This window comes from Lithobates pipiens, unplaced genomic scaffold (genome assembly GCF_037356315.1).
Source record: "Lithobates pipiens isolate NorthernLeopardFrog02 unplaced genomic scaffold, aLitPip1_a1.2 Scaffold_19, whole genome shotgun sequence".
NCBI classification, from domain to species: Eukaryota; Metazoa; Chordata; class Amphibia; order Anura; family Ranidae; genus Lithobates; species Lithobates pipiens.
In genome coordinates, this window is record NW_027507764.1 from 327,535,714 (window position 1) to 327,549,711 (window position 13,998).

Below are 13,998 nucleotides of genomic sequence, written 5' to 3' on the forward strand. Positions count from 1 at the left end.
TCAGAGTTGACTGAGTAAAGAATTATATCAACTGAAACCACTCCATAGGGTCTATTATAGGACTGACAACATTTTGTTTATAAAGCATGGGAGGTTGTACCTGTGAAAGTACACTGTTGTACAATACAGAACCAGGTTGAAGGTTTTGCAATGGGTACCACTGTATGGTGACTTTTACTTGGGGGGGGTGGCACAGTTACATCGATGATATCCTCCTGGTTTGGACTGGTCTTGACCATGGGCTATACCAGTTCCTAGAGGAACTGGATAATAACCTTTCGTTTATGAATTCTGTGGCCAATAGCATCACGTTCCTCTGTTTAAACATCACAATAGAGGGGAGGGTAAAATCTTTACCTCCCTATTTAGGAAAGAAACAGCAGGGAATACCATCTTAAGACCCTAAACACCCGCAGTCCGAGCTTTTGTTCGGGCGAAAAAAGGCAAAAAGATGAATTCACAGACACTGTAAAATTTGTAACCACCTATACCTACCATCACCAACAAATTAGGGAAGTTCTGTCTAAATTTTCGTGCTTTTTATGCACTGATGAAACTATGGGTAAATACGAGATAGGCTAGTACACAGCCATGGCCCTGAGATGTTACATTAAGGTAATGGAACAAACCAGGCTTTTTTTTTATATTAGTATCATGTTGACATAAAAATGGGAATATAGCATGGTGTACTACTGCATTTGTTGTTTTCTTTAGAACATGTATAGTGTCTCCTTTTGATCTGGTGATCTCTGCCCAGTGGAAGGAAACCACTGCATTTGAAAGAAAAGGTAGAATGGTCTCATTTAGCTGCATTCCCTGATTTGCACAGGAGAGGGTGGTGTAGAGTGGGAAAGCATGTTAGGAGATCCCACAGGGGCCCTGGCCCTGACATTTCTCCCTTCACTTAGACACTCTATCTGGGACTGCCACTTATGGGTATACAATAGGATGACACAGACAATGAATAAATGTATTAATTATGTTCTATCTTTTAGATTACTCTCTGTACACAAAGATACTGTCGGCTCCAGAATCAGTAGACTATGTCCAGGAAACAAGTTGGTCAGAGCTGCTGTACTAACAATGCAAAGTTAGTATAGTGATCTCCCCTGTGGAGCTGTTTTGTTCTGATAGGGAAGTGGCCCCCCTGCCAGATCACACCGATCAGCGCTCTCTGCTACTGGCTGAGAGTGCCGATCGGGAGTCAGTCAGCTGTTGGCTTTCTAGCATGCTTGTTTGACAGAAGCTGGCTTCTGTTGGACAGGGATGACACACAAACGGGCCTAATGTCGGACATTTTTTCTTTAAAGGCCGATGTCTCCTGGCATTCGGCCCTTGTGTACGGATCCTAAGGATAAGTTCAGTGTTGTACCATACAGAATGCCCATTCCCTCTCTATCACACCTATCTGATCCGACAGTTTGTATCCATTCTGTTCTCTGGTGTATATCAAGAGTGGCTCTTCTCTTTTGTCTTTTTTTTAAATGACGTGTGGGCATAAAAGAGTAATGTTTGCAATGGCACAACAAATCTCACAGTTGTCCAAATGTTTATGTTTGAGTCTTTCCTCTGTCATGCCGATGCAAACCTTTAAACGAAAAAAAAACAAAAAAAAAACAAGGACGGAAAACAAACAAAAAACACTTTTATAATACTCTGCATACCTTTACCCCCTAGAGTCCATTTTTTTTGTCTTGATAATACACTGAAATGTATGCACATTGTAACAGAAAAGAGTTAGAATATTAACAAAAAAAGAAAGCAGAGGAAATGTATGTTATCAGGTACCAACAACTGTACAGTTACCTCTTTTAGTCTCTGCGTGCAAAATACTGCTCAAAGTAGTTGTTTGTCAGCTTCATAATTCATGTATTTCGTTTTAGGCAGCCTTTCATTTTAGGTAATTTCCTCACCAGTAAAAATGAAGCAGAGATCAGAAGAGGTACTGTACTGAGATGCAACCTAACAATAGAGTCACAGTGTCTGATAACATCATTTCTGAAATGCTATTCAAAATAACTGGCAACAACCCTCTGCATCGTGCATACATTCAGTACCACAGACATTAGGAGAAAATTGGACTGGAGGAAATCAGAAGAGTTTTATGAAAGATTGTTTCCTGTGAAGCTCATGCTGGACAAACCAGTAGCAACAAATGGTCAAATGATCATATATTTCATTACTTGTTCTAATCTTTTCCTTACAATTATTACTGAAAAGAACAGATTTAAGGATTTTTCACCATTTCACCAAAAAGCAATACTCAGCAATACAATTTTTACATTTTGTTAGTTGTGTGGCCAGCATAGGCAGTTAGGCTTGGCAGATTAGCTTGCTAGCATCAATTTGCATGATCTATCTTTTACGACAGGAAACCTAGGCACTGTGGGGTTGATTTACTAAAACTAGAGGGTGCAATTAAGATTTGACCAAAAAACACGGAAGCTGATTCGTTTCTATGCAGAGTTGCACCAGATTTTTGCACTCCCCAGTTTTAGTACATCAACCCCACTGTCACCAGTAAGTGCTAGGGATCTCATAATAAGAGATAGCTCTGCACATTCTACTGAATTTTTGCTGTGGGAACACCTGTGGGACTGTTCATCTGTACTCTGGGCCACTTTAATATGTGCCGGCCCTATGTTTTCAGATTTTGTAGAATTTAGGATTTGGGACTCTCTTCTCTACACAATCACAACCTGGAGGATAAGATGTACAAGAAAACTCAATATTAGTTACCATAGAGATCTGAAATGCTGATGGCCTGGTGCCTCATGGAAATATTTATCGGATATATTTTCATTTCTACCACAGCATATTTTCCAGTAAATCAAGTAATAATTCTACATAGGAAGAATGACACACTAGAGACCTTTGCAATTCTTTTGTTATTCTTATCCTTGAAATCATCTTACTTATGGATACATCTTCTTTTTAAAGCAGCCCATAAATAATGCAGAGAAAATTGCTTGATTCTCCCATCAACACTGTCAGTGTTGATGGGGGAATCCCTTCTGTAGTGCGCTATTGTTTTCTGCCTTCCCTGTCAGCAGAACACAATGATCACTGCTGGCAACTATAGCTGCAAGCAGTGATCGCATGAAAAACGTCAGACAGGCTGGTTGTACTGCAGTCAATCAATAGATTGACTGCAGTACAACCAGCCTGCCCATAGATGGATCAAATCTCAGCTGGTCCCTGCTCAGCCGGTCGAGATTTGATCCACCTATGGCCAACTTTAATGACCTTCTCTGCTGGTAGCATGAGATATTTCATAGTTATAAAACTCGCTTATGTCCAGCACAGTGACAGATTATTAGACGGAGAAACTACTGCAAAAAGTTTGGAAGGAACCTGTCATAAAAGAATCAAGGAAGCTTTCATTGCTGATCTGTCCTACTGACATTAAATCACTGACCCAGAATAAATGTAGTATTGATAGAAACAGGTCAGCAATGGTGGTCAACATATGTCTCTCTTGTGGTTGTAAACACTTACCGACCACTGTGTGCTACAGGTAAGCCTATAATAAGGTATAATAAGATATCTCCTAAACCTGCACGTTTTAGGGGATATACCCTGTATTTGCATGTGCCGGCGTCATCGACACAGGCGCACTGACAAAATGAAGCAATGGCGGTTGCTTCAGTGAGCGCGCCATTAGCACGCGCGGGAATGACGTCATCGCTGCTCCGGCCAATCACAGTGCCGAAGCCACGATACCCGAAAGTAACCCCCGAGGGTGAGGTCGTTGGCTGGGGCTGTGTACGAGCACCGCAGCGAGGGCTTCGATCTCAGGTGAGTATTACATTTTACATATTACATTGTATACTAGCTCATTATGCCTTTGTCTTGCTGGTGTTAGTTAGTTGGCGGTTTTCCCGAGTGTGGCTCTGGGTTAAATTTCAGTACCATTAGCGGTAACCCCGAGTCACACTTGGGATTGCATTGTAGGATCCTGGTGCAGTGTACTTACCCTGTCCTCAGGATCCTACGATGTAGCTGCGGGCTCTGTCCTCCATCCCGATGTCCTGTGTGTCCATTCCCTGAGAGCGCCATGAGGCACGGGGGCAGAGCCCGGCGGCAAATTCCAAAAATTGAAAATTCATAACACATACAGTACACTGTAATCTTACCGATTACTTTACTGTATGAAGTCATTTTACATCCCTTTTGTCCCTAATGCTTTGTCCAATGCCCTGCATGCAGTTTTATATTATATACAGTATACTGTTCTTTCTGCCTGGAAACTTGAGATTGTCCATAGCAACCAAAAAATGTCCCTTTACATCAAAAGTGGTTTTAGACCAGCTAGAAAACAGTGATAGTAAATTAGAATACTTGAAGAATTGAGCGATAGTGAATCGTGGGGAAATTCATGTTATTATTATATTATTTGTTTTTATAATTATTTATTTAGTTATCTATTATAATTTATGACTGTGTTTCAAACTCTATCATACCCGCGATATCTACTAGACTCTTGTTTGGACAGATTTAAGTGTGTTATTGCTAAGAATTACAGGCCTACAATATAAAACGCCAAATTTCTGTGCAAAACAATTGTACCGCTTTCAGACACAAAAATTTGACATAATCATAACGCCAGGGAGGTTAACAGGTTTCCTTTGTTATTATAAAACATGTATATAGTGGCAACAGTTTGTATGGCAACTTAAAAAATAAAGGGAGACAGTACAGGTATAATACAATTCAAGACAAGAGGGTAAGGAGGGACCTGCTCGTGAGAGCTCACAATCTAAATGAAAGGAGCATATGATTCAAAAGGAAATAACTTTAAATGCTGATATCTCATCCATGCTGCTCAATGTACCTGCCCAGCATCATACAGGAGTAAGGTTGGGTTCACACTGATGCAAATGTGCATGTCAGGGGAGCTCTGGGGTGGCCACATAGTGCACTGGCAAAGGGTCGTGCGCGTATTTGGCTCAGTTTAAGGGGTGAACTCAGGCAGAAATTCTGACCTAATTTACAGCTGAATTGGTGTACAGGAACACACTGGACTCCCTGCTGTGAGCCATGGCCACAGCAAGTGTGAACCCAGCCCAAGGGTGTGGAAAAGGGACAGAGGTGAACTGAAACCTAATGAAATCGGCGTGTGTATATAAATATATATATATATATATATATATATATATATATAGATATAGATATCTATATCTATTAGAGATATCTATAGATCTATATATAGATATCTATATATAAAGGCCATCGGGAGCTCCAAAAAGGAGCTGGAAAAATCTAGAGGTAATGTAGAAAACTATTTCAATATAATGTTTGAAATATGCCACATTATTTTCCAAACCAATCAGAAATTATTATTGTAATCATACTAATAAGGGATTGTTTTGGATTGGCTTCCTCGAGTCTCAGCACTTTCCTGCATCGACCAGGAATCAGCCAGTTTATGAGTTTTTCTTGCTGGCCATGGCTTCTAAATGATGATGAAGGCTGAAGCCTTATTGATTATGATTTCTACATGCTGGATCACAGCACACAAATGATGCCGCTGCATTGCTCACTGCAGGAGCTCCTTCGTTTAGACAAGGGACATCACACAATTAGAGGAAAGTGGCACACACAGAGATGTTGATGTTGTCTATTTTACTAACACAAATGTGCTGGGTTTGTTTTATAGAACACACAGAAAGAAAGAGGAGTTTTATGACTGTAATAAGTATTTCTTTCTTAATGTGTTACAGTTAAAGTGTTATAAAAACACAGAAAATGATCTACAGGATCGTTTTCATATTATATATGCACATATGCAATGCTAAAGAGAAACTTCTGTTACTGGTATATTAAGATATACTTTATCTACTATAGTATCTTCATCACAAACCTATGTTATCAAGGATATGTACTTGCTGAAATGTAATTTATACATATCAAAAAATGATTATCTACTTAGCTTTCTTTGTTCACTTTCAAGTGAATCTCACTCAAAAGCTACCATAACACAAATAGACTATCTTGTTACATACAAAATTAATTACATTAAAAATGGATACATTAACAAAATAATTTTTTTTGCTTTCCTCCAAACAGCTCAAAGTAGTTTAAAGCTACACATTATACAATTTTCTTGTCCATTTTTTCTTTAGATTTACCAAAACAATATGACAGGAGGTCAAACCTAAACACTTTCAAATTGTATGCAATCAGGCAGGCCCGTGTACCACACAGTTGATGGTAAATTTAAAGGAAACTGAGCAAGAAATGTATAGCCAGCTTTAGGACTGCTACAGATGGTTTGAATTCTGATCACCTTGGGTACAACCAGCCTGCCAGATCTTACATGCAATTATTGCTAGGAGCCGGTATAGCTGCTTGCAATATTCAATAGTCTTCTACTGGAGGGGATGGTTTCCCTTGCCCCTGAGTACACAGGTGTGCAGGGTTTTAATATATGCAAGCCTGAGGATAGCTCAGGGATCCCAGTTGAAGACTGTGGTCTCCACCAGGGGTCAGAGGTGCCCCAGCCAGAAACCAAGAGACAGATGATCTCATTGAGGGGTTAGGGGTGCCCCAGCTAGCAGCCAGGAGGTCCCATTCCAGGTGTCAGGTTGGCTCTTTTCAGGGTGTCAGGAGAACCCCTAGAGGCCAGGAGTGGGCTGTGCAGCAGGATGCTGAATGGGCATCCACAGGAGGGGGTCAAGTACCCCCCTGGAATCAGCAAGGTGTCATGTCCACACACTAGAGAGGAAAGTGCAGGAAAGTACAGACAAACATGATAAGAGAACGCTCATTTTTTTTTTTTTTAGCAAAAAACAAAAAAAAAACAAGTGGTGATTAAATACCACCAAAAGAAAGCGTTATCTGTGTGAAACAAAATTATAAAAATGTTACTTGGGTATAGTGTTGCATGACTGCACAATTGTCAAAGTGTTGAAAGCTGAAAATTGGTCAGTCGCAGGACGGGGGTGAACGTGCCCTGTAGGCAAGTGGTTAAGCACAGCAACATAGCATAAAGAGGTTATTGTGCCCATATAGAATTTAAGATCTCCACTGGCTTAAGCCAATGCTGCACCATGCAGGTGTAATTTTTTTTTTGTAATTGATCGATTGCCTAATTGTATGATTATTTATACCTTCACTTGCTGTGGTAGCAGCATATTTTGAATAGTTTTGTATGTGGCTCAGATCGCCACAGCAAAACCAAGTACATTCTTACTTTATGCGATAATGATGAAGCCCATCCTCTTCATGAAATTATCAAAAAGGGGCGGAGCATGGGTGACCTAAAATGATTCCCCCCACTCCGAAAAAAGTTCTGTGGATGCCCATGGGGTGCTGCTAAGAAAGCCAAAGTGAGAAGTTTGTGTCTCCAGCCAGAAAAAGATGGGGAGAAATGGCACTATTTATATATATATATATATATATATATATATATATATATATTTTTTTTTTTTTTTTTTTTTTTTTTTTTTTCATGGCCTGCATGCTGTGGCAGAATGATCCACCAAAATGCATGCTTCTGCTGCAGAGTACAACTGGATGCGCTGACATGATGTGCATGTTCAGCTTGTAAGCACAAAGTGGGGTGTTATAGGGATGACGTATTCCCTGTGCCCACTGCCAACACGCCCTGTGGACATTGGCTCCTCTTGTAGAACCTTGCCCATGCTCACACTGGGAATGCAAATACAAAAAAAAAGGTGCAGAATTTGCAGAGAAGCATCCTGATTTGCTTCTAATTTGCTTGAGAATGTCCTTTTGTGAATGTTGTGCAGGTCATTACAATATGGTATAGAAAGAAAAGGAAAAATTATCCATTAAACTTAAAGACAAAGTTTTGTACAGATCTAGTGTCCTGAGAATATTAATCAGACCTATTATAAGAACATTGTGCACTGTCCAGTGAGTAAACATAATTTAATGTTATCATTTGTACGTGTACCCTGGAAGCAATTACAAAATAGGTCTTACTTGTACAGAGGAATATCTGGCTCCTTTCCTTCTGTTCTCAGAGTCAAACAGCATTGCTGAAGTTGAGATTTAGGATCATTCCAGTCTTGATTTAGAATAAACTCCTGTACACCAGACAGAACAGAAAAATCATTCGCCTCTAAATAGTGTTTGATAGACGCTTACAAAAACAATGCAGGAGGCAGTAAGAATCACTTGGTCAAATGTATCGGAACAATAATCTTTTGTTATTCAGCCCTGCAAAACCCTAGATAGCATCAATCAGAGTCTGGATAGGAGAACTCCCTTCCAAACAAGTTTTGATTAATCTACTTTGTCAAACTCTTCTGCGCTTCTGATGACTGACTATTCTATGTGTGGACTACATAAGTACCTAAACTCACTCAGAGATGCCCCTCGAGCAGGCTATCTTTATTGAAAAGTGATTTCCCAGTTACTTATTGACACCCCGAGGGTATCTGAAGAATGTTATCTTTTCCTTGCCGATCCATCTTCACAAAATACATCTACAGGCTTTAAATGGAAATGCAGTTTTGGGTCAATAGATTTCCTGTATGCACTGACATTTAACTCTTTTGGGTGTGGAAGAAACTGTGTTTATGACTCCTTTATCAGGAGGTCTGAAAGAGGAACTGTCTATGTTGATCAAATCAACCAATTGGGTTATTGTATTAATGAACTTGTACTAGAAACATAACAGAATAATGAAATTAGCTATTGCTATGGGCAATACAGACAATGTTTCTTTCAGACATTGATGACATGATATTTTGGCTTAAAGTTTTTGGACACATTTAGATAAACAGAGACTACAGAAAATTATCACTATATTAAGTGTCATTTACCTTTAGTCGTGGGAAGAAGCACACATTCATAAAAGTGTGAACGTATTCCAAGTCCTTATCGATATAAAGTGCCGCAATAAATGCTACAGGTAAAACACATAGGTTAAAACTCTACATACTGCTAGCTATAAAAAGCAATAAAAGAAAAAAAAAAAACACATGTTGGTCACATTTTTAAAGATGAAATTAAGTAGCTGGGGCACTGAGTGGTTCTAGATGCTTGAACACTAAAAGCAAATGCCAGGCAGTTAAGAGAATGGAGCAGGTTGGTGAAAGGAAAAATGGAAGCACTTATTTTTTCCGACACAGAAATGCATTGTAATATTAAATATTTATGGAAGAGCCACCAATGCACCTCTAGTCCGAAAAGACAGAATTGTTCATTACACAGCACGGTCTAATTATTTTTATACTATTTGCTTCCACTTCAGATGGTGACAGGAGAACACTCTGCTACATGAACATACATTTCTTTTACTGCTAATAGTTGACAGAAGTTTTTGTTTCACTTTATATCCGGCAATATATTACTACAGGGACTTTAGTATACGCTCCTTAGTTGGCAAGCTATTTGCTTATCAATGAGTCTGAAAGCGAATCGTGATATTGGTCTTCATGTAGGACTAAATGACATATTGTTTCAACCTATTTACCAGCTAAATATGCACAATTGTATCATCTGATTATGGATGCCTACAGAACCCTTTAAAAATACTGGTGGGCCCAGGGCAGACATCCAATAGATGGGCACCCATCCCATCTTGTTTTTATTTCTACAGCACAACTAAGCCTGATAATACTGAATATAGAGGCAGAGGAGCTACAGGACCTGAGTTTATATCTCCTTCTTTACCATGGTGTGGATGGGGCGAGAGTTTAGGAAAAGCACAAATTTATATCATATGGGGTGTTAATTTTTGTTTTCAGTTATGAAGAGATTGAAGAAGGAATGGAACCATGTTGGGATTTTACTGCTATTTGGGGCTCTGTTAAAAATATTTATTCCCTTATTGTTTCAATAGTTTTTCAAAACAGCATACAGAACATTATGCCCAGATATTCATCAAAAGATGGTTGAAACAGGGATGCAATATACATCGTTCTCGGTGGCTCTCATCACATACGTAATAACAAAACCCATTAAGAAAGTTTATATTATGGCCAGAGAGGCTTCCTGATCTAATAGCATCCCTCAAAACCAAAGGGGTGAAGTGCAGGGGTATAGTCTAGCTAGCCTTGTAGGGACAAGGTACCAATGCGCTAGCACCTTATAGTTTGCCTCTACCCATGAGGTGATGCGTTAGCCTTTGTGCTCCATAGTCAACCATTTTGTCCACACCTTCTCTTCCACTATTTCCCCCAGGTCCGATTCCTAAGTCGTTTGGTAGGAAGGTTTGTTACCCTGATTAATGAATAGGGTATATAACTCTGTTAACCTTCCCCGTGATTCAGTGGTTTTCAAAAAGTGTCCTAGTGGTTATATCCACCTGATGTTTCAACAAGGTTTTCATGAAATGAATAATTTGGTACAGGCGATACGTCTCTGTGGGGGGCATTTGTAAGGTTTCCTTAAAATAGTTGTGTTGTCTTATCCCTCCCATTAGAGCAATTCTGTAAAAACCCTTGTTGATCCACCACGTGAATCGGGTGATCTGTTGGCCTGGTAGGAAGTGAGGGTTATTGAAAAGTGGGGCTGCTGGTAAATGGGGGGATTTTAAAGGGTGTATCCTGTACGCTGTGCCCCACAGATGCAAAGAGTGGGATAAAGATGGGCTTGACACTGCCTGACGCTCCTTCGCAGGTAGCCACATTAGAAGATCCAGTGGAATGGTCTGACTTGTTTGCATCTCTAGACGGCCCCAATCGGGTCTGTATCCTTCAGCAAAAATTTGATATAATTGGACCAATTGTGCTGCCCTATAATATCGCAAGAAATGTGGGACTCTTAGCCCCCTTCGCCATTTGGACCTGTATAGGGTAGAATGGACCACCAGGCAACCACCCTAATTTCAAATAAATGTATAGATCAGGGACTGTAACTGCCAGAGGAAAACAAAAGGGACTGGTATGGGAAGAGATCTAAAATAATATAGTATGCAGGGGAGAACCGTCATCTGGACGGCCATGGTTTTGACAGGTCTGCAGGTCACGTTCTGTAGCATCGTAAAAAGGAGTGTAGTTTGTCCGAAATAGTGTGGCGATGTCAGAGGTCAGTTTAACCAAGATACAATAGCTCTTGTTTACACCATTTAAAGGAGAAGGATTGCAATATTGAATTCAAGACCCCATCTAGGATGTTTATATTGAGAGCTTCCGATTTGAGCTGATTGACCTTTAATCCAGAGATGGCTCCAAAGTCAGATAGCAGGGCAAATAGATTGGGTAAGGTCATGACAGGGTCCGATATAAATAGGAGCATGTCATTGGCAAATAAGCCACAGTTATGCATTTTGCCACCGCTTTCAATGCCATGAACATTGGGATAGGATCTAATAGCCATTGCCAATGTCTTGATAGCGATTACGAAGAGGAGCAGGGGAAAAAGGACACCCCTGCCTAGTTCCTCTCCGGATGTGCAAAGGGTCTGATGTAAAACCATACCCAATAATGTTAGCCGATGGAGTGGTATATGAAGCCCTCAGAGTAAGAAATTTTGGTCCATAGTTCCATTTCCTTAGGATATAAAACAGAAAAGGCCAGGATATAGAGTCAAAGGGCTTGTGAAGGTCCAATGACAAGAGCATGCCCCGTCTAACAGCCGCCCCATCTCCGGTAGATTGGAAGATGGAGTTCAGATCTACCGTTTGGTCTGTCTCCCTGGTACAAACCCAAACTGGTAAATGTGAATAACTTGTGATAGAAAGTTATTGAACCGATTCCCGTATATGTTGGTCAGGAGTTTTAGATCATTATTGATCAGGGATATTGGGCGGTAGTTGGCTACATCTGTATAGTCCTTGTTCGGGCTTAGGTATTAAACATATATTAGCTTTGTTCGAGTCTGCGTCAAGGCCCACACCGCTCCGTATTGCCATAAAGAACTGGAGGACATAGGGTGCTAACTGAGTTACAAATTTCTCGTAATATGCCGTGGAGAAGCCATCCGGCCCTGGAGTCCTAGAGGTCTTAGTGTGTTTGATCACCTCTAATAATTCTGCTATAGTGATCTCCTTCTTCAAAATTTCCTGATGGGAGTCTGAGAGTGAAGGCAAAGTGAGATCTGTATGAAAATGGTCTATGGCTCCAGTTGATGCATTCTTCTGTTCACCATACAGCGAAGAATAATATTTGTGTAATAAATCCATTACGTCTGCTGATTCTGTGTCAGCATGCCATTCGCATGTCTAAATTTAGGGAGTACTGTTTCCTTGAACGTGTAAAAGGAGGCCTGAGTCCATCGAAAGATTCCATGATACAATTTTTAAAGTGTTACTAAACCCAGGACCCTGCATTCACTTTATCTGGTCTTCCACTGTACACAGAACATGGAAATCCAATTATTTTAGTAAGTATAAACTGCTAAATACCTTTTCTCATCAGCAGTATATAGCAGTCATGTAACTTCTATTAGTGTCCGGCTCAGCACTGGTTAAAGCTTGTAGGAGCTGCTTTTATTCTCCTCTGACTATCCTATGAGGCTGTAGGACCCCTGACCCTCTGTCTGGACAGTGTTGATTCACACTGTGCTGATCACATGCACCCTCCCAAGAAAAACAAAACAAAAAACTCTCTAGCACTACACACCAAACTGAGCATGTGCAGGAGATAGATTTGGCACGACTATGGAAGAAGGGGAGGATCAGAAAAAACAGGATCAAACACCTTTTTTTACACAATGCGCAGGATTAGCCCCTTAGGTTCTACCGTGGGTATAACGAGCATGCTTTACTGCATATACAGACTTATTTTACTATTGTGGTTTTAGTAACACTTAAACTACAACACAAACAAAAAATACATATTTTATTTTTTAAGTACAATAGGGAAAGGCTAAAATCCCTACTGTTTGTGACCTTATTGCAGATTTTTCCTCCCTATTTCATGAAACTTGTCACCAGGACAGGTAGAGCCCATTCAAACTGTTGTGTTGCAACAATTTGAAATGTATTAATGCATGACATATGCCTTAATGTGGTGCCATTCATTAGGAATATCACCCTAAAATAGCATAATGTGCATGCATTGGTGTGTTGTGGAGCATTAGCAGCCCAATCATGATGCATGGGTTGTCTTAAAGCACCCCTGTCGCCAAAGTAAACTTGTCAATTATAACCATAACTGTAAATAAAAAGAGAGTGCTGTTGCCCCCACCACTGAATACCACTCTGATCCTGGGAAATCTTTTTCTGAAGCCCACATGGAAACTGACACTAGTGGGTGGTTCCTCTTGATGTCCTCCAAGTTAGTTCCGCTCTCAGCAAAAGGAACTAGTAAGAGTTGCAAGGGAACCAGTATACAGACACTCCTGAGGTGTTGGTTTCTCTGTGAACAACAAAATATTTCTAAGGATTCGAGTGGCATTCAGTGACAGAGGCAGTATAGAAACAGGGCAAAAACTTTATGGGGCATTAGTTAGGTACCAATGAAGTATGTCTAATGATGTGTACTGCTATCTTTTTATAAATGGTTACTTAGGTTGACAGTGACTGTACAAAATTCTTTAGAACTACAAGGCCACAAGAATGTTTTCATTTTGTTTTATTGAATTTTATGATTGGTGCCAAATCTGAGGAGTGGGTTGGTATTATTTTCTTATTTACAAGCTAGTGCACCTGCAGCTTTACTAGCTTGGACCCCTCTGGACTGGTGGGTCCCAGGCAGATTTTTCACAGATAATATCTGCACCATTATTTTCCTTTTTAAGTAAGTAGGTCAGGAAGTTCAAACCCAACCTGTAGCCTTTCCCCAACAAACTCTTTATCCAGCAGTTTCTGTCAGTCAGTCATCTGATGCTGCTGAATCAGAGGTACTGGAATAAAACTAAAATGACATGGAATATATGGTTTTATACCTCCAACTTGTTCCACCATCATGGGCTTTAATGTGACATCATTTGTAATGTGTAATCTTTTTTTTTAACAGAAAGTTTTTTTATTTTCTGACAACAAAAAGACAGTACAAACATAATATTTGTCTTACAGAGGATCCAAATACAGGTAAGCAATAGCATGTCAACAATAGTACAGATGTAAGGGGGGTACGC

General features: G+C 40.0%; 1 protein-coding gene across 1 annotated transcript in view; it reads right to left on the reverse strand.

Moving 5' to 3' along the window:
• The window catches only part of DROSHA (drosha ribonuclease III), a 579,282-nt gene that overhangs the window by 16,353 nt on the left and 548,931 nt on the right, over positions 1–13,998 (reverse strand). Inside the window, exons 28-29 of the mRNA XM_077492043.1 lie at positions 8,796–8,878; positions 7,951–8,054 (exon numbers count right to left, since the gene is read on the reverse strand). Coding sequence (XP_077348169.1) covers positions 7,951–8,054; positions 8,796–8,878 — 187 coding nt within the window. The remainder of the gene's footprint in view (positions 1–7,950; positions 8,055–8,795; positions 8,879–13,998) is intronic.